The sequence below is a fragment of the Dermacentor andersoni genome, chromosome 1 (assembly GCF_023375885.2).
Source record: "Dermacentor andersoni chromosome 1, qqDerAnde1_hic_scaffold, whole genome shotgun sequence".
Lineage (NCBI taxonomy): Eukaryota > Metazoa > Arthropoda > Arachnida > Ixodida > Ixodidae > Dermacentor > Dermacentor andersoni.
In genome coordinates, this window is record NC_092814.1 from 223,420,904 (window position 1) to 223,438,800 (window position 17,897).

The following is a 17,897-nucleotide window of genomic DNA, read 5'->3' on the forward strand; positions in this document are numbered from 1 at the left end:
CTAAGTACATTGGTGTTTTCGCATTTCGCCCCCATCGAAATGTTTGAGGTTCTGACAGAAACTAATGCCACATTTCCCTCTAATAATTACTGCGGAAGACTATAGTAGGTTTCAGTGTTTTCGGTTTTTATTTGCCCGAGATCTCGCATATTTTTCAAATTTTTATTTCCAACCGTAAAATTTTTTGGTGAATATATTTTTCAAAATGAACTCTCACTGGCTTTTCTCGTTGGGTAATTTTTCGTATCAAGGTTATGCATTTTATTCCTTTTATTGTGACAGCAATTATATAGACACTCCAGGTGAATTTCCACCACCGCCGTCACTATGATGTTCCATATAAAGTTCCAGTGCAATAACATTGCGGCTGTGTGGCCTATGCCGTAGATGCCAGCGAAAGCTTGCGAGGATGAGCCGAAAAATATGTTGTATTGATGCGGCGGTGTCTTCTCGCGCTCGCAAGGGAGGAAGGTGGGGAGGGTGTGTGCCATCTTCTTCCGCACGCTAGGAGGGGAGGGGGATAAGAGGGAAGGGGCAGGTTAGTGCGCATCCCCTCTTCCACTCCAGCTGCGGTGGCTGAGCGCTACCATGCACGTCCTACCTTGGAGGCAATCTGCGCTGGGTTCAAAGGCTAGCCGGCCGGATGTAGCTAATGGCTTCGTGTGCTCTGTGTGCTCGCGCACCTAGTTTGCGTTGAAGTGAGAGGCAACACGAAGGGGAATTTGTGTGCCGCTGCTGCCACTCTTCACCGTGCCAGCATTCTGACAGCGAGTGTCCGCAGTCCAGTCACAGGTGTGTTCATGTTTGCCTTGCATGTGTGACAACGTGCTTGTTAATTTAGTCAGTAAGCGAATGTTCACAGCAGTTTATGCAGCTGATAAAATGATTAAGCTAACTTCGTACACCTGTCTCATAACTTGATATCGCAATCAATGCTTTGCCTGTCGGGCAAAAGTGACTTTTCCTTTGGTGAATATCTGGTTCACTCAATTTCTTGACACTGAAAGAAGCTGTATAACTACAGATCATGCTCCTCAACACCGTAGTTGTACCTGACACACAGAATAACAGCTTTCGAGAAGCATTCTAGCAAGGGCACAACACCACAGCTACAGCAATACATCTATGCAGGAACTGAAAGCGAGTGTCATATGATATTCAGACACAAATAGAATGGGGCTTCATTCATAACATTACGTCGATAAAGAACACCAATGAATAATACTGAAAAAAAATGACAAGGTAGATACGACCTTGTGCTACCATCAGTGAACTTGCCCAGTTCATCCACTATGGTGGCTGAAGCACAAAGACAGCAAGGACCCAGGCTACAGCTCGCCTGCTTACTATGCATACCCTTATTTTCGTCACAGCAGCAGGCAAAACAGATGCAAACAAGAAAACAAAGATTGATTGGGTGGCAGGCTCTCATGTGACAGTGACCTCACCGGGCTCCTTGCATTAGAGTGCATGTAGGCTCATCTATGCATTCCTCCTGCTTTCTTAGCTCTTTGGCAAATTTGGTTTCACTTGCCCTCATCAGTTAAAACTGCATTAAAAAAAATTGCAGACGTTATTCTGTTTTTTCCAAACCAAAAGCACTGAACTCTATGTCAGACCTCCCTTCAAGAAGCTGCTATGTACCAAAATAACCATATTCACATTACACTAAAACAAACTTGTTGCGATACAAAATAGTGCACTGAAAATATTAGCAAAAAGAAATATTATTTTGCTTATTATATCAGGGATCAGTGTTTGTAACGCAATTCGTACATTGAAAACTCATTTTTTCTTGATTTTGTAGTAAACTTTACAGAGCCTTATCTTGAGTTGAGGTAGCTCACTTGAAATACAGTAGACTCCTGTTAAGATCAACTCGAAAGGTCCATCAAAATCTGCTCATCTCATCAGAAGTTCATCTTAACATAACTGATCCACAAAATGACAGAACCACTATACCTGATGCACCCAAACATTCACAGCACAAAATAAATGAAACAGCATTAAAACAAAAAGGTAGATGCACAAAGAGACATCTATCGAATTTGAAAAAAAAAAAGGAATTAGTGCTTTACAGTACAGTCTTACTCAAGCAACTAAGTAACTGTTGCTTGCTGGCTCTGTGCAAGCCTGCACGCTGTCACAAATGTTGACATTTTGCCTAGTTTGCTAAAAAATTCTCAGTGCCCTCACAACTTTGAAAAAAGAATGCACCAATGTATTCAGGACATTTTCAGCCGCACCATGTGTAAGCACCACTGGTTCTTGCGGCACCTGGGCAGTAATTATATTATCTAGGAAAGGCACCACGAGAACCTCCTCGATTATTGCCTCTATGGTGTCAGCCCTGCAGGCTTCCATATCACCGTCGACACTGGCATGGCTATGACCACAGAAACACCATTTGCTTCTGCTGTTGCTAGCAGAGTCGTCTCCCTTCAAGTCTACTAATTTGGGCCTCCCACTGAATTGAGTACCTGGCACCAATGGCGGCCACGAAAGTTCAGCTCAACCAAAGTGTATAATTTTCTGCATTGTGACTATAAGAAACCAACGAAACGATCACACACTGCTAATCATATCAGAAAATTTGGCTTAGCCAGGTTCATCTTAATGGGAAACTACTACTGTGGCAAATCAATTCTGCAGAAACCCGCAAGGCAGAGGAAGTTTCATGAAAACGAAAAATTTTCACCCTACTGAAAGTACCTTTGTCCTACTCTCGGATGGATGTCATTTCTTCTCTTTTATCAACTAACCTCACATTTTAGAGTTGCATACGGTAGGGTATTGGAAAATATCTCACGTAGTGTTGCAGTAATTTTTGCCTCCTTGAATTACGTCTCTGCATATGGCGAACAGTATTTATTAACTCGGCATGGTGTGCCAAACCATTACAGCATCATGAAATGAGGCTGTAAAAATGCAAAACATGGCCTTTATATTCACTGTGTGGATACAGTGCAGCGCCACTGCTGTCATGGTTTGTCTTTAAAACAGCATTTAATTTTTGTTGTTGTTTCTTCTCACAATAAAAGGCTAAAAGAAATACCTAAATTATGCACACATGCATGGTCTGTATTAATTAATTTTTTTAAGCAAGAGAGCATTGACACTAGTTTTCCCACTATATGCATCCCACAAAAGAGCCAGCCAATGAAGTACCTGTCACACAACTTTTTTGCGTACTTACTCTTTTGGAAGGTCTTTGTTGTGGAGGCACTTTCCATAAGAGTCAATGCTTACGTAATTCATTAGTTCGGAGACGAATGAATCTCGTTCAATTGGTGTGTTGCAGTCTGACTGAACGTAGGCAATCAGTGACTGGTTAGCCCGCGCTCTTGTCTTAGAGGAGGTCTCAACAAAGAACTCCTTGCTTGTGAGGTCAGCAATATAGTTAAGATATTGCAGAGTCAGAGGAAGGTCAGAGTTTCTTCGAAATGTTGAAGTATGGTTGAACCAGCGAAGAACCTGAAACACAAAACAGATATACACAAATGAAAGTAAGCCACAATATGAAACCTTGGTGGCTGGATGAGTGCAAAAAGTCTGACATGCAGTAGAACCCTTACATTTGACATGCAGAAGATAAAGTTGTTCTTTGGCGATTCTTCATGAAGCAGAGCCCAGTCATGATGAGTTTTTCTGGGCAAAGGCAGGTCCCCTATTTCAAGTTCACTTCCATAAAACATCACAGCCTGTGAAAACGACACACCTTGCTACAGTGCCAGATTATAAACAAGTATTTATTGTCTCTATTATTAAACTCACGGTAATGTAATACAACACAAGTTTATTCAGAGAAGCTAAAAAAATTGTTTCAATGCTGATTATTGTTATCCACATCAGAATGGACAAAATGACAAAAGCAGATGTGAACTACAATACTTATTAAACGTAAAGCAGCATGACCGCAAGTTACCCGCTCCTCCCTAACTTAAGAGCCAAACGAGTATGACAAAAAATTATTCAAAGATATAGGATGGTCCAAGGAGATGGCAAATAATTTGAAACAAGCAATCATTGTTTTAGAATGCATTATTGAAGCATAACAGCCATTGCAGCGTGTTTCTTGTCTATTTTCTTTAATTTTGTAGGCACACGCATGATCTTGGCACTTCCCCCTAGTTCACCGAAATGAGCATGTGCATATCATATCTACTGTATAGACTCGAGTAAGGGTTGCACTTTTTTTCATCACAATTTTGACGAGGTGCGGCCCTTACATGGGACCAAACCATTTGGTTCTGTCCCGTCCAAGGGCCGATACTAGATGGCTGTAGATGCTATATGCCATTACTAGTAGTGGCACGCGGAGGTATGCAGCACGCGAAAATTCGCCGATGCGCACACACAGCATCGGGGCACCGAATGCGATTGCTTCTCCATTGGAAATCTTTTTCCCAAATATTGGGCTGCCAAGTTGAGGGTGCGCTGTTTATACGAGTCTATACAGTAACCCTCACTGAAGAGAGGGAAGTGGTATAAAGAAGTAACAATTACTTGTGCTTACGTGTCATCTGGTGTTTCTCAGGACAGCGTGCTCAGTCCTTTTTTTTTTAATCTTCATTAATGATGTGTCATCCTGTGTTTTGTCAAAAATAAGACTTTTCGCTGATGACTGCATAGTTTATTGCAGTATTACACTGACGCTCACCACAAGGCTTAGAAAACTGACTTGGATGCCAAGAGTTCATGGTGCTCATCCTGGTTAAAGCCACTTAACCTCTTGAAAACCAAAGTCATGTCCTTATCTAATCAGTATTTAATGATTCTTACCTCTTATTATTTATATAACAGCCTCGTTGAACATACCACCACTTACAAATACCTTGAAATTAATTTCCAGCCTGACTTAAGATGTAACCATCACATTAATTTAATTCTGGCTTCAACCAACTGCTCATGCATTATGCTTAAGCGTAACTTAAAGGAGGCCCCCATGCACTTAGGCAAACTGGCGTACATCACACTTATTTGCCCCAAGATTTAATATGCTTCTGCCATTTGGGATTCTGACCAAGCATACTTAACATCAAATCACTTCAAAATCATGCTGTCTGGTTCATTTTCTTTACAGCGAAACTGTATATGGCTAGGTTCTGGAAAAAATTCCGTGTGTCTATCAAGCCATGTAGATCGAGAATTTCTCCCTATACGTGTGCTGATCCTGAAGACAGTACAATACTGGGCTGACCTGGGGCGGAGGTGAAGAAGGCTTTAAGCACTCCGCCAAGTTGCAAAAATAATAAGAAAAATTGGTTTAATATCGCAGGCTCAAATACAACCCGTATCAGATATTAAGCTGATAAGGACAGATACTACACTTTGACCCGCGCTGGCCATGTCTACGTTCGCACTGCCCTCTCTTTGTCAGCGTTCCAAGCGCTTGCATGTCTCCTTTCCTTTCCTTCCACTCTCCTGTGGTGGCAGTCTCGTAAGTGTGCTGCCCACCAGGACCGTGAGGTGGAAAGAAATGCAAACTGTCCATGTGGCCCCGATCCCGCAAACTTGGAATGTTTCACCGGAGCAATGGCCAGGATTCAGAGTGAGTTTGTGGGGAACCAATATTGTGTGGCCTGTGTTGTGTGTGATCGCTTGTGGTTTTCGAGTCACCTCACAACCATTACTGCACTGTGGGACGTCAACCAACGCACAATCGCCTTGGCTACGGTGAAGCAGTGTGTGTTCTTGGAGTGCAGTGAGGTGCATGTCTGTTCTACGTGCCATGATTCGTTAGTAAAAGGAGTCATGCCTCGTTTTACAACTATACATGGGTATGTATAGCCCCGGTGCCCCATCATCTTCTGAGGCTCAACATCATGGAGAAGCGACTAGTCGCGCCTTGCCTTCCATTTGTGTGCATACAGCGTTTGACACACGGCAATGGACAGTTCACTATTAAGGGGCCCACACACACAGCTTCACTTGTCGTCCACCTTCATAGAGTGGAATGGTACCCAGAATTTTTTTTACAGATTATTCATGCCACAGTGTAACATATTTAAAACAATGTGCCAAGTCAAAACTGTTATCAAACCTCTGTGAAATTGCTCGCCTTTAGCTCTTTTATAAGTTATACAAACATGCATCACTGCGCGGTGAATTTTTCCAACCAACCTCAATCATTTTCCCTCGCCATAATCTTTCATGTAATGTCAAGCAAATCACTTGTCACACATCCTCTTTCACCTGTTCATTTGCACCTCGAACCACGACTGACTGAAATAATCTACCATTGCACATTGCAACCAAACGTGACGTTACTAAATATTGAGTGCTACTGTGCAGTCGTGCCATATAGTAAAGTTTAGCCCATGTTATGCATGGATATTTTGATAACATTCTCAAGTATATTTATTTAAGCTGTTATATTGCTCTCGCCAGTAATATCTATTGTGTAATTATACTAGATATGTTACCCTGCACCTTATTGTTTTGCTGTAGCGCTTATAACCTGTAATCATTTTGCTTTCTTTGGTTTTTCTATTTTTGCACTAGTGAACCATTTCTTCAGTGTTTGTCCCCACTCCTGTGAGGGCCTTTAAGGGTATTCATCAGAAATAAATAAATGTATAAATGCACAAGGTTGCAATTGGTCACGTCTACATACAATCTTTGACCACAGTAATATGTTAGCTGCAATATTTTATTGAAAAGAAAGGTTGACCTACATGCACATAAATATAGCACAAAACTGTAAACTACATGATGATTTAAGTCCAATCTATATATAGTGCTTGTGACAATAGCTGCTATAAGGCACCCTGCATAATCTAGAACCAAACTGTTGTTGAATATTCTTTGAACATGGCGGCAACTTTAGGGCAGGGGGAAAGAATGGTTGCTTGCTCATGGCTGCAATGTTTGGCCAGGTGTATGCAAGAGCAACATCATTCACATAAAAGAGGATGATGGCCAGTGTGCCCTTGCTCTTCTGCTTCGAACGTCAGTGATTCCACTGCACAAAAGTTAAGGAAGATTATACCGAAAAGCAGGTCTTCAATCTTGCCCATGTGTATGCCACAATGGTAATGTGGACTGTGTTGCAGCTGCCACACGGTGGATATGCAGCAAGCAAGGTGTACACGTCAACTGAACTTGTAAGGGAAGAACATAAATGAGCATTACTTAAAATGCTGTGTACACGTGTGCTCAATCTCCATTTCTTGTGTGCAATATTGTTTGATCTCAAATCACAACTTTCCAATTAAACATGCCATGTACATAGATAAGCAATGAATGTAGCTGTCACTGTCATCATCGGCTATTACTCTTAAGCTAAATTTTTGGGCAAGTTCCGAGATACTTTACTATCGCTTTATGCAGCACAAAACAAGAAATTCCAGCCACAACTCAGGCTTTGCACGACCGTAAGAATCAGGTGCTTAGTTTGCAGTTTCTAACTACGTTCTTGGAGGCTTTCCGTTTAATTACCAGGGTACACTATACATGCTCACATGTTTCAGAGCATGGAAGTTTCATAGTCATGCAGAAGCGTGAATCTACACCGTACTCTGTTATCCGAAAGATGCTTGCAGTGGGCACACTCACTTGCAAGTTCGTATGGTTGAAAAATATCCGGTCTTCCGTAAAGAAGCATCTTTTGTTGCCACATGTCTTCGTATGACCAGCTTGTTTGGTGAATGGTGTCCACCAGAGTATGATCGGATCAGAAACATTTTCCAGCGATCCCGTGTAATGACCTGGATATGAGAGTTCAAATCGTTACATACTAACATGATTTTCAGGCAGTGCTGTTAAAAGAAAATGAAAAGTGCGATTCTTGCTTAAAAGATGACACTCAATCTTACGCCTTTGCAATATTTTATGTCTTTAATGTTTATTTTATGCCTTCGTAATCCTTCAGTCTTTATTCAGGCCACAGGACGATCACACTTCAAAACAGTGTGTGGTGTACAACAGATGGAGCAGTTGAATATTAATTGTACAGAAGCAAGGTAGCAAGGTGGGCAAGTTGGTTAGGATTCATCATATGTTTGTAACAGCACAAAGGGACATGGACAAAAGACAGAAACATGACAACACAGCCGCTGACTCACAACTAATACTTTGTTCAGGAAGTTCACATACAAATATAGGAAGTCCAAAAAACCAGTACATGCGCAGGACATATGATACGCTTCGATGTAATTATCAGTACTGATATAAGTAATGAAATTCTTTCTCGTGAAGAATGACCAACGGTTCACTTATACATGTGTACCCCTAATCTTTATGTTGTATGCTTCTGCTATTTCTCTTGCCATCTGGCTTGCGTGGTTGAAGATAAGACAATCGCACAAGGTTAGAATGCCATTCCAGGCCATGGTGTTTGCAAAGGGAAGCTGGCAGTTAAATGTGTCGAGGTATCTGCAGAAAAACCTTCAGTGCCTAAAAACTGTTGACCTGTTTCGAGTTGCAAATTCTGATCCAGTTTGCAAGTACTTGGAAAGTAAATTGGCAAACATTCACAGTGCCTTCAGTATAGAGATATACAACCTATACTACTCTCTACCATATGCTCAGGTTCTTAAGTGCATAAAAGAGTGCACAATTTACGACAATGACAAACAAGGCTTCATAGGTGGCTGCCGTATTTCGACAGAAGCCTTTCTCGAGTTGTCTTTTTATTTCGGCTCTACATTCGTTTCATGGCGCGGTAATGTTTTTGTAAAAAAATCTGGCGTGTGCATAGGCTTGTGTGTGGCACCTATTATCAGTGACATTGTTCTGGGTTTTACTGACAGACAACTAGAGCATCACCTCAGAGAGCTTTCCTGTGGTGTTTTACATTACATTGATGACTTCTTGGCTTTTCTCGATAGTGATGTTTGTCCTGCAGTTGTTGACAGTGTGTTGAATGTTTTTAAAGACTACAATATAGGCCTTACCTTCACGCTCGAGGTTCCAGAAAATAAGCAACTTCGGTACCTTGACATTTGTTTAACCTTTGGTGAATGCTATCCTTTCTTGCAGTATCAACCTAGATCTGTGAAACCAATCTTGAGCTATAATTCTGGCCGCTCTAAGATTGTAAAGCGGGTGGTAGCAACTACTGTACTGAATGCAGCACTTAAGAAATCTTGTTCACATATGTCAAAGCCAGCCTTTAATGCACAGATTAAGCGTTTAGCGGGCGCTGGATTTACGAGCACTGTCATTACCTCTGTTTGTGAAGGTATTGTTTCCAGCATTAAGTACGCCCATAGGAAACCTGAATGTAATCAAACTAAGCTAACCAAAAAAAAAGTCGTGCAGCGATTCCGTACATACACAAAATATCGCATGGCTTAATGAGTGTTGGTACCAGGTACGGCGTAAATGTAGTGCTTTCTGCAAAAGAAATATCATGGTAGGACACATCTGTTCTAGAGTTGACAAAATGCTGACAGATAATCAGGCCAAGGGCAGATGTACAGTGAACCATGTCAACAAATACATTGCATGTGCAAAAGGAGGTGTGCATGTCATTCCGCTGAAGTGTGGTAAAGAATATGTTGGACAAACGAAGCGCTGCGTTGATGTTCGTCTTAGAGAACATGAATTACGACAAAACAGTGCGCCGCTACATATTCCTGTGCATTGCAAATCATGGCTGTGTCCTTCTCTTTAAAGAAACTTCTAATATCTTCAAACACGCAAGCCTGATGGCACGAGAAATAGCAGAAGCATACAACATAAAGACTAGGGGGGACGCATGTATAGGTGAACCGTCGGTCATTCTTCACGATAATTCTTTTTATTTATATCAGTACTGATAATTACATCGAAGCGCACCACATGCCTTGCGCATGAACCGGTTTTCTGGACTTCAGTTCTTATACATATATGTGGGTGAATTCCCTGAATAAAGTATTAGTTGTGAGTCAGCGCCTGTGTTGTCGTGTTTCTGCCTTTTATCTGTGTCCCTTTGCGCTGTTTCCTAAAGTACAACGAATTATTAATGCAATCATGAAAGCTCAATAATCACATGAAAGAAAGCCCAAACAAATGTGCATGGAAGAAAAGGCTGATAGCTTCCAAGCGCGCAGAAACTTACTGTGGTCGGTTCGGTAGTGGCCGTAGAAGAGCGGATCGTTCTCAGCATTCTGTGCATAAAAATTGGAATCTAGGTTGTAGCAAAACCGTTGATCAGCAGCGATGCTGTGATTACTTACCGATATTAAAAAGTAAGAGAAACCGCATGAGAATAAGGCAAGGGTCAGTAAAATAAGCGAGGTCCGAACTAAAAACCGCCTTGATCTGAACTTCTTGGCTGCGCAGACAGCCACCATTTCTTGACATACGTGCGCTCGCAGTCTGTCTCTAGGCGGGCAATTAGCTTTCGGTTTCGATTTCCGTCAACCTGCTTGGTGCTGGTAGAAATCGGAGAACTTTTCAGGAATTTGAGAGAGGGACACGCACAGGTTCTTTTCGGAATAAGATCACGCGCTTTGGAGAAAGGCGGTGCGTGAGTCTATTGGAATGAATGCAAAGGTAAAACATACGTGCCTCTAGGATGTTGCTGGCCAACATGTTGACTGCGAAACAGAAACCCGGCTCCGCAAATCGTCTCGGCGGTCGCAATAAGCGGAGTTTGCAAAATAAGTTGCAAAATGTGAATCGATATGAAAAGGGTGACTAGTATGAAACTTCTTGTTGTTCCAGTACTGACGTGGGAACCACACTTTCTTGATTTAGAACAGGCAAGCTTGTTCATCTGTACGTATGAACACAGGAGGACCCCATTTATTTATTTATTTATTTATTTATTTATTTATTTATTTATTTATTTATGGTTGCTGAGGTACTTTTGCCGTACAACAAAAGTTCCACACACGAGCGTTTCTTCATCCGGCTCTCATCAAAATGTGACCGCCAGAAATCGAACCCGTGACCACGGTTCCCGTGACCTAGTTCTTAGCCACCGCATTGGGTAAAAGTAATGCGAAAGTGGACATTAATTTTTTTCATTGTCTTTCAAATTAAGCAGAAGAGTATAATAATCTACAGCGCACAGTGGAGGTGTTGGTACAGTGTCATGGAGTCTAGGGGACTAAATAATGTTCCGATGTTGTTGACAAACAGGAGGGCGGGATAGTGGAATTGCATACAGGCCGGGTTTGGGTACCACAGGTGTCTGTGGCAAAATGGGCACTGACGGGGGAGAATCTTCTGCTGTCAAGTGTGCCGCCAAGTCTGCCGCGGAGGCATTAAGGTATAGGAGGCTATTTTATCATAAGTGTCTTCTCAGGTCTGGCTTAGGATTTAGATATTCCACTGTTCAATATAGGGCGACGAACAGGTTGATATGAAGTTGCATTGCTTGCTATTCATTTATACGATTTTGACTTGCTGGACAGAGAACACGGGCTCACAACTGGACCACAGGGACTGATTTACTTTAAATAAAACTAAAAAGGCATGCGAATATCTACAGATGAATATCAAACGTGAACTACATGCAAATATGTAGCATAACAAGGAAAATGTTCCTAGAGATATTCCAATACAAATAGATCAAATGCTAAAGAAATGCTAACTATGAGTAATATACGTGAAAATAAGCTAGGGTACCAACCTAGAAAGAAGTCTAAAAAATTATATACATACTAAGCAACAAAAAAAGTATGATACAGAAATGGTCGATCGTGTCGAATGCTTTAGCGAGATCGAGAAATACTGAGCTGGCAAAATTATCATCAATAACTTTCTTCAACATATTGATACGTGTACTTGTTTATCTTTTTCGGGTGACCGCTTTCACCGTCTAACAAATGTTATCGCTCAGCGTGGGACGCACCCGCATGTATCGGAAGTTTCTCTAATGTTATCGATGGTTCTTTGTGCTGTCTGTTGTCACCGAAGCTTGCGTAATCTGACTGCATGTGCGACGCGAATTGTGTAGAACTTTCTGGAAGACACGCGGGCATCAGCGATTACTCTGGAACCTTTGATGACTCATGTATAAAAGCCCGCACGCTTGGCCGGTAGATCAGATTTCGACGATCGCCGACCGTGTTCGCCGCTATCGCTGTGCTTTGAGTGTAACTTGCTTTTGTGGACACAAGTTCGCCCAATAAAAAGGTAATTTCGTCCTTCACAGTTTAGCCGCTGTATTATTCACCGTCAACTACTACGTGACAATATCAGTTAAAGGACTAGGGCTAGTTGAATATCGCTGCCGGAATCCGAATAATTAAATTTTGATAGGTATCTTGTTAAACATATAACGATTACTTTTTCTATTACCTTACTGAAGAAAGGCAAAATGCAAATGTGTTGATAATTAGTCAGTAATGAATAGTCTTAATTTTCGGAAATAGTAGTAACCTTTCCTCGTTTTAGCTCATTCGGGAAAATGCCTTATTTCAATATTTTTCTTAAATAAAACAAAAAACATTCAGATGAGCAATCACTTTTTCTATGGTAAGGCTGCATGCCATTAAGCCCCACGCCCGTGGTTTGAAACTTCGTATGCCAGAAAATGCCTCACCATGTGTTGTTGGCAGCATGAAAAATGAATGAGGAAGGCTCGTAAAGGAAGCTTCGAAATCGTGTGGTGCGGTTACGGACTGATTGAAAAAGAAATTACTAGGCATCAGCGATTTCTTTTAGATGACTATAACGTTTATCGTCATGTCTGATAAGAGATATCTGATCAACCTTTACGTTTATCTTTAAAAAGTCATTCACAATTTTGCATTTTCTTTTACTATTATCTGATCTACATTCAGTAATCCTCATAATACTGGCGTTTAGCTATCTTATATTCAGCACTGAGAGCGTTTCCGAACTTTTTCCTTGCAAAGCAGGCGAACATTAAAAGGTCGCTTTTTTGTTCTTTACGAACATATTTTGTTCATTAAGAGCATCGCCTTCAATAATCCACTATTCAACCAGGGGCTTTGAGTGGAGGCATGATTTTCTTTCTTTTTCTTTTTTTTCCGTTTCCTTTTGTGAGAATCAGTGTGTGCGGAAGAAAGACAAATTTTGAGAATGCTTTCTGAGGGTCAGTAATAGTTACCGAGGACCAATTGATAGCTGTGGTAGCAACAATTAATCCATCTTTGTCTAAAACACGTTTGATGAATGAAGAAGTGATGCGCACACGAGAAAGGAAATCGAAGTACAAGAATGTAGGGTAATGATCCGTGATATCCACACTCAAGACACCTGCTTTGAGTGGAAGTTGGCAACAAATTTGACAGTGCAGTGTGACCAGTGAGCGGGCTTACACCATCATTACTACACTTTGTCAATTGTGTTATTAGGCACTGCTAACTGCAACTATGAAATAAACGAATAGATTGTAGGGCACAACGCTGTTTTATCATGTGAATTGATGTGTATGCCACCCATGATGATAACGATTTTTTATATGTAATAATGTTTCCATGATTTTACTGAGTGCGTCACAAAAATGTAATAGTGGATGAGCACAGCGAGCAGCAAATAACCCCATAACCCCGAGTACAAGATTTTTTGCTATCGAGATTAAAAAAAAAAAAAAAAACTGGTGGTCGCGTTCAAGATATACAGGCTTGCAATGGCAGACATCGCATCTACGCTAATATGTAACGCCAGCCGATACAAAAACAACAACGCCACCATATGTTTGCTTGTTTGTCTATTGCAGTACTCAGAACTATAATACGAAAAATAAAAAGAGATTGCGATCATCATCACACAGCCAAGTCTCAGTAGGCACACAGACAATTATGGTAGCCTCAAGTTGCACTATTATAAGCAAGAGGTTGCGGGTTCGATTTCCGGCCATGGCGGCAGCATGTCGAGGGGGGCAAATGCAAAAAAAAAAAAAAAATGAAAGCGCTCGTACAGTACTAACATTTATGTGGGCGTTAAAGAATCCCAGGTGGTCGAAATAATTTCGGAGCCCTCCACTACGGCGCCCCTCATGACCTACTTTTTCATGACCGGGCAGCGTCTAATGACGCAATCATGTGAGCACTGGAATTCGCCGGCGCAACGTTTCGGCAGTATAACGGTATATTCTGCAGGCTTACGAGAAATCTACCTCATTTAAACAAAACTTGCCAATTACTGAAAAGAAAGCGATATAAACTCTATACAAGCTCAGACAGACATCATTATCAAGTCAGCCGATAATGAATAAGGCTGATTATATTGCTGAAGCGCAAAGACAACTGCATGACAAAAACATTTTTACAAGCTAATTGACAACGATCGATCCCACGGAGCATTTAAGGAAATTGTTGCTAACATCATTATGGGGACTCGTTAAAGACAAAAAAAAAAAAAAAATAAGTGACAAAATGGTACGCTCATTAGTCCCCCTTAGCCCGCTCCCGGGACGATCTTATTGGCCCTTTTCGCGAAGCAATTTGCTCTAGAGAAACGAGATGCACGCCGCCGAAAGCGTGCTTGAGATTTTGTGGCGAATGTATGTGTTTTTTAGGGCTCCGTGGCGGCGACAAAATCATAAGTTTCTGAGCATGCTTTGAGCTTGCTTCTCTTTTTGATTTGCTGATTTTTTTAGCCTTTGAATAATAGAGTAGCTTTTTTTTTTGTCTCTCTTTTTTTCGTGTACATTTGGTTTTGTAGGGTTGTCAGAGCGTCCTTTCGCGCCACGTGCTTTAACACGTGCAACCGAGTGGGACGTAAGTCGTTATAGCCTTTAAATAGTAGCTTGGAAGTGGCAAGACTAATAGCTATTAGTGGTTTTACTGTGTGTGTTTTGGTATGAAAGTGAGAGCGTGGCCGCGGTTGAACACGTGCAAAAATGTGTATACCTGAAGTCTCCTCGGCATTGATTGCTTTTAGAACATTGGTGAGAATTACTTTGCGACATTTCAAGGATTTAGATCCTGTGCATATCGGTTTTTGCATGAAGGCACATGCTCTGCATTATTATAGTATTATAGTATTTGCATTAGAAAAAGCCGTGCATTACATGGCAAGAAAGCTGGGAAAGCAGGTAGTGCGCGGGGGGTCCCTCAAGGCAGATGAGGGGGCGGATGAGAATGGAGAGGGAGTCGAGTCCATCGGCGCACACTGTGATATGCATGCTAGGCTGAAGAAAATGGAGGCTTTCAGCAAGACCTCGTCAACCAGGTTGAAGAGCTCAAAAATGAGCTAAATAGGGAGCGTGATGCACGGAAGGTAGTGGAAAAAGACTTGAAACAGCCGAGGTAAAGCTGAACATGGCCGCCATTGTGAACGAGAATGGTCCTGACAATGGAACGCAGTCCCCCGACGTGACAGGAGAGGGAGTGCCAGCAAAGTGCGTGGAATGCGTGCAACGTGGTGAGGGGTTAGCTGGAAAGAGCGGCACCAACCTTGAGGCCGCCACGCGGAAAAAGCAGGAGCGCTGGGGTCAATGCCCCTTGTCGAGTCCGAATCACGCGTAAAAGGACAAAGGGAAGCAGGGAGAGGTAGGAGAGAGTGAAATGGTGATTATCGCCGGCAACTAAAGCTTGGCTAGGTGCTCAGAAGCAATTAAGGAAAGGGTGAACTGCGATAAAAAAGTGGCGGTAGGGACATTTCCGGGGCGGATGCTGGGTTCTGTCATGGAGCGAGCAAAAGCAAAGCTCGCGGAAAATGCCCACGAGCGCAACCTTGTCATAGTAGCAGGTGGGCTAAATGACAGGGACAGGACTAGGCCAGCAGGTGGGCTAAATGAAAGGGACAGGACTAGCCCAGCGCTTGGCGAAGGGGGTGGACGACTTGCTCGAGCTTTCTCAGGCGCAGATCGTGGTGTGCATGGTGCCGGAGGTGCCTGTACATGACAGTTACATACAAAGAGCCGTAGTGGCTGCTAATGAGGCGATATGGAAAATGAACCGAGAGAAAGACTTCGAGGTTGTCGAAGTAAACAGGGAAGTGAGAAGGTGTGGTGGTTTTCAACGAGACAGGATCCACTTCAATTACAGGCTTGTACGAGAAGTGGGCTGGCGACTTGCTGGTCGCGCTGTTGCTTTTTTGGGGGGCCCACGGGCGCTCACAAGGCCAGAGTAGGTAGTAATGAAGAAGGTCCCCTAAGGGAACGTCAGAACAGCATCGCCGTCAATAACATAAAAAGGAGGAAAGCAAGAAAGAGAGCTCGCCATGCAATAGGCTACACAAACATGCAGGGCGGCAGAAGAAAGGAAAAGTGGGCAGCGATTGAGGACCAGTTAAATAGAGAACAAATAGGGGTGTATGCAGTTACAGAAACGCACCTTAGAGATTCGTAAGAGCCGCCATTGATTGAGAATTATGTTTGGGAAGGGTGCAACAGAACTAAGTCGGAAAGAAAGGGAGGGGGAGTCGGAATGCTCATCCATCAGGGAGCCAAATGGAAAAGCGTAAATTCAAAATGTCAAGAGCATCTTTGGTTATGAAGTACAATGAGTGGGAAAAAAACTTGGCTGGGCGTTACGTATTTGTGGACCGGAAATAATTGCACAGAGAAGAATAAAGAGTTAGTGGAATGCATAAGTGCTGATGTTAAGGGTTTCGGGAGTGATGCTGAAATTATCCTATTAGGTGACATGGATGCCCACATACAGGATTTAGATGACTATGCCGACAACAACGGGAAGTCAATGCTAGACCTTTGTGAGCAACATAACCTCGTTATTGTGAATACAGGGTCTAAGTGTGAAGGGCAGATCACGTGGGAAGTGGAAAACCGGCAATCAACCATTGATTACTGTCTGATGACAGAAAGAGTTCGTGATAAGTTGAGAGAAATGGTCATTGATGAGGAAGGGTATAGCAGCATAGGGAGTGACCATAAACGCATCATTTTGAAAATGGGATATGTAGTTGGGAAAGAGAGCAAGGGGTGCAAAATGGCCAGTCCAAATTGAACGCTGAAGAAATAACAAATATAGCCACTAGAGTCGAGGAAGAACTTGGCAAATGGCCAAGTAAAGAGTGGGAATATAGTGAGCTTCTAAGTGCAATAACGACAGAAATACGGAAAGAGAAACAACATGTTCGTTGGAAAGGAAAAAAGAAACCGAAAAGCTGCTGGAACAGGGAGATACAAGAAGCGATTGCCGAACGACAGAAAGCATCCCGAGAGCACAGGCAGGCAAAGAAGGCGCAGTTGCCACAGGATGAAGTAACCAGTAAATGGGAAATATACCGGGAGAAAACGTATATGGTTCAAATACTGGTGCAAGCAAAGATAAAAGGTGAAAGTGAGCGTTGATTGTCAGAAATATGTGAGAAAAAGAAGGCCGCACCTAGAATATTTTGGAACCACATAAAATGATTAGGCAGGAAGTCAACAACAATACAACATATCCTAGACGAAAATGGAAACAAACTGGAAGGGGCAGCGGCAATAAGTTACATCTGAAAAATAACAGCCGAATATTTCCAAAGCAATGGCGAGGTTGTATTTAAAGAAAAAAAAAGAGCATGAAGGAGACCCAGGTGGAAAAGGAGCTGGTGCTGACAAATTTCAACTGGAAGAAAGCCGAAGAGAAAATTCCTAAGCGCACAGCCACAGGGCTAGACGAGGTTCCCGTTAGGCTGATTAATGAACTAGGAGCAAAAAGTAAGGAAGCTCCATCGAACACAGTGGAAAAAACTTTAAAAGATAGACGAATACCAGACAGTTCGCGACGACGTAGAATGAATTTAATTTATAAAGGTAAGGGGGAGAAAGCTAGAATTCACTCGTATAGACCGTTGACAATTACACCGGTAATATACAGGCTTAACAATGCAGGCAATCAAATTGAAGCTGCAAGCATGGGTAGAGAATAATGGCATTTTGGGAGAACTTCAGAATGGCTTCAGAATAGGTAGGCGTTTGGATGATAACTTATTTGTTCTTACTCAGTGTATTGAAATATCAAGAGTAGAAAGCAGACCATTATATGTTGTCTTTCTAGACATTACAGGAGCCTATGACAACGTAGACCGCAACATTT

General features: G+C 42.2%; 1 protein-coding gene and 1 non-coding gene across 4 annotated transcripts in view; both read right to left on the reverse strand.

Annotated features, from left to right (window-relative positions):
* The window catches only part of FucTB (alpha-(1,3)-fucosyltransferase 10), a 41,230-nt gene extending 30,912 nt beyond the window's left edge, over positions 1-10,318 (reverse strand). The window contains exons 1-5 of one of the 3 annotated variants that reach the window (XM_055063069.2): positions 10,164-10,318; positions 10,046-10,094; positions 7,558-7,709; positions 3,576-3,701; positions 3,197-3,474 (exon numbers count right to left, since the gene is read on the reverse strand). In XM_055063069.2, the coding sequence (XP_054919044.1) occupies positions 3,197-3,474; positions 3,576-3,701; positions 7,558-7,709; positions 10,046-10,094; positions 10,164-10,280 (722 nt within the window). In that variant the 5' untranslated portion in view covers positions 10,281-10,318. The remainder of the gene's footprint in view (positions 1-3,196; positions 3,475-3,575; positions 3,702-7,557; positions 7,710-10,045; positions 10,095-10,163) is intronic. The other 2 variants (XM_050196673.2, XM_055063068.1) reach the window with 2 other exon arrangements.
* On the reverse strand, positions 5,158-5,349 carry LOC126548685 (U2 spliceosomal RNA). Its single transcript, XR_007603017.1, has one exon. It is a non-coding gene; the product is annotated as a U2 spliceosomal RNA (small nuclear RNA).
* Positions 10,319-17,897: the final 7,579 nt, after the last annotated feature.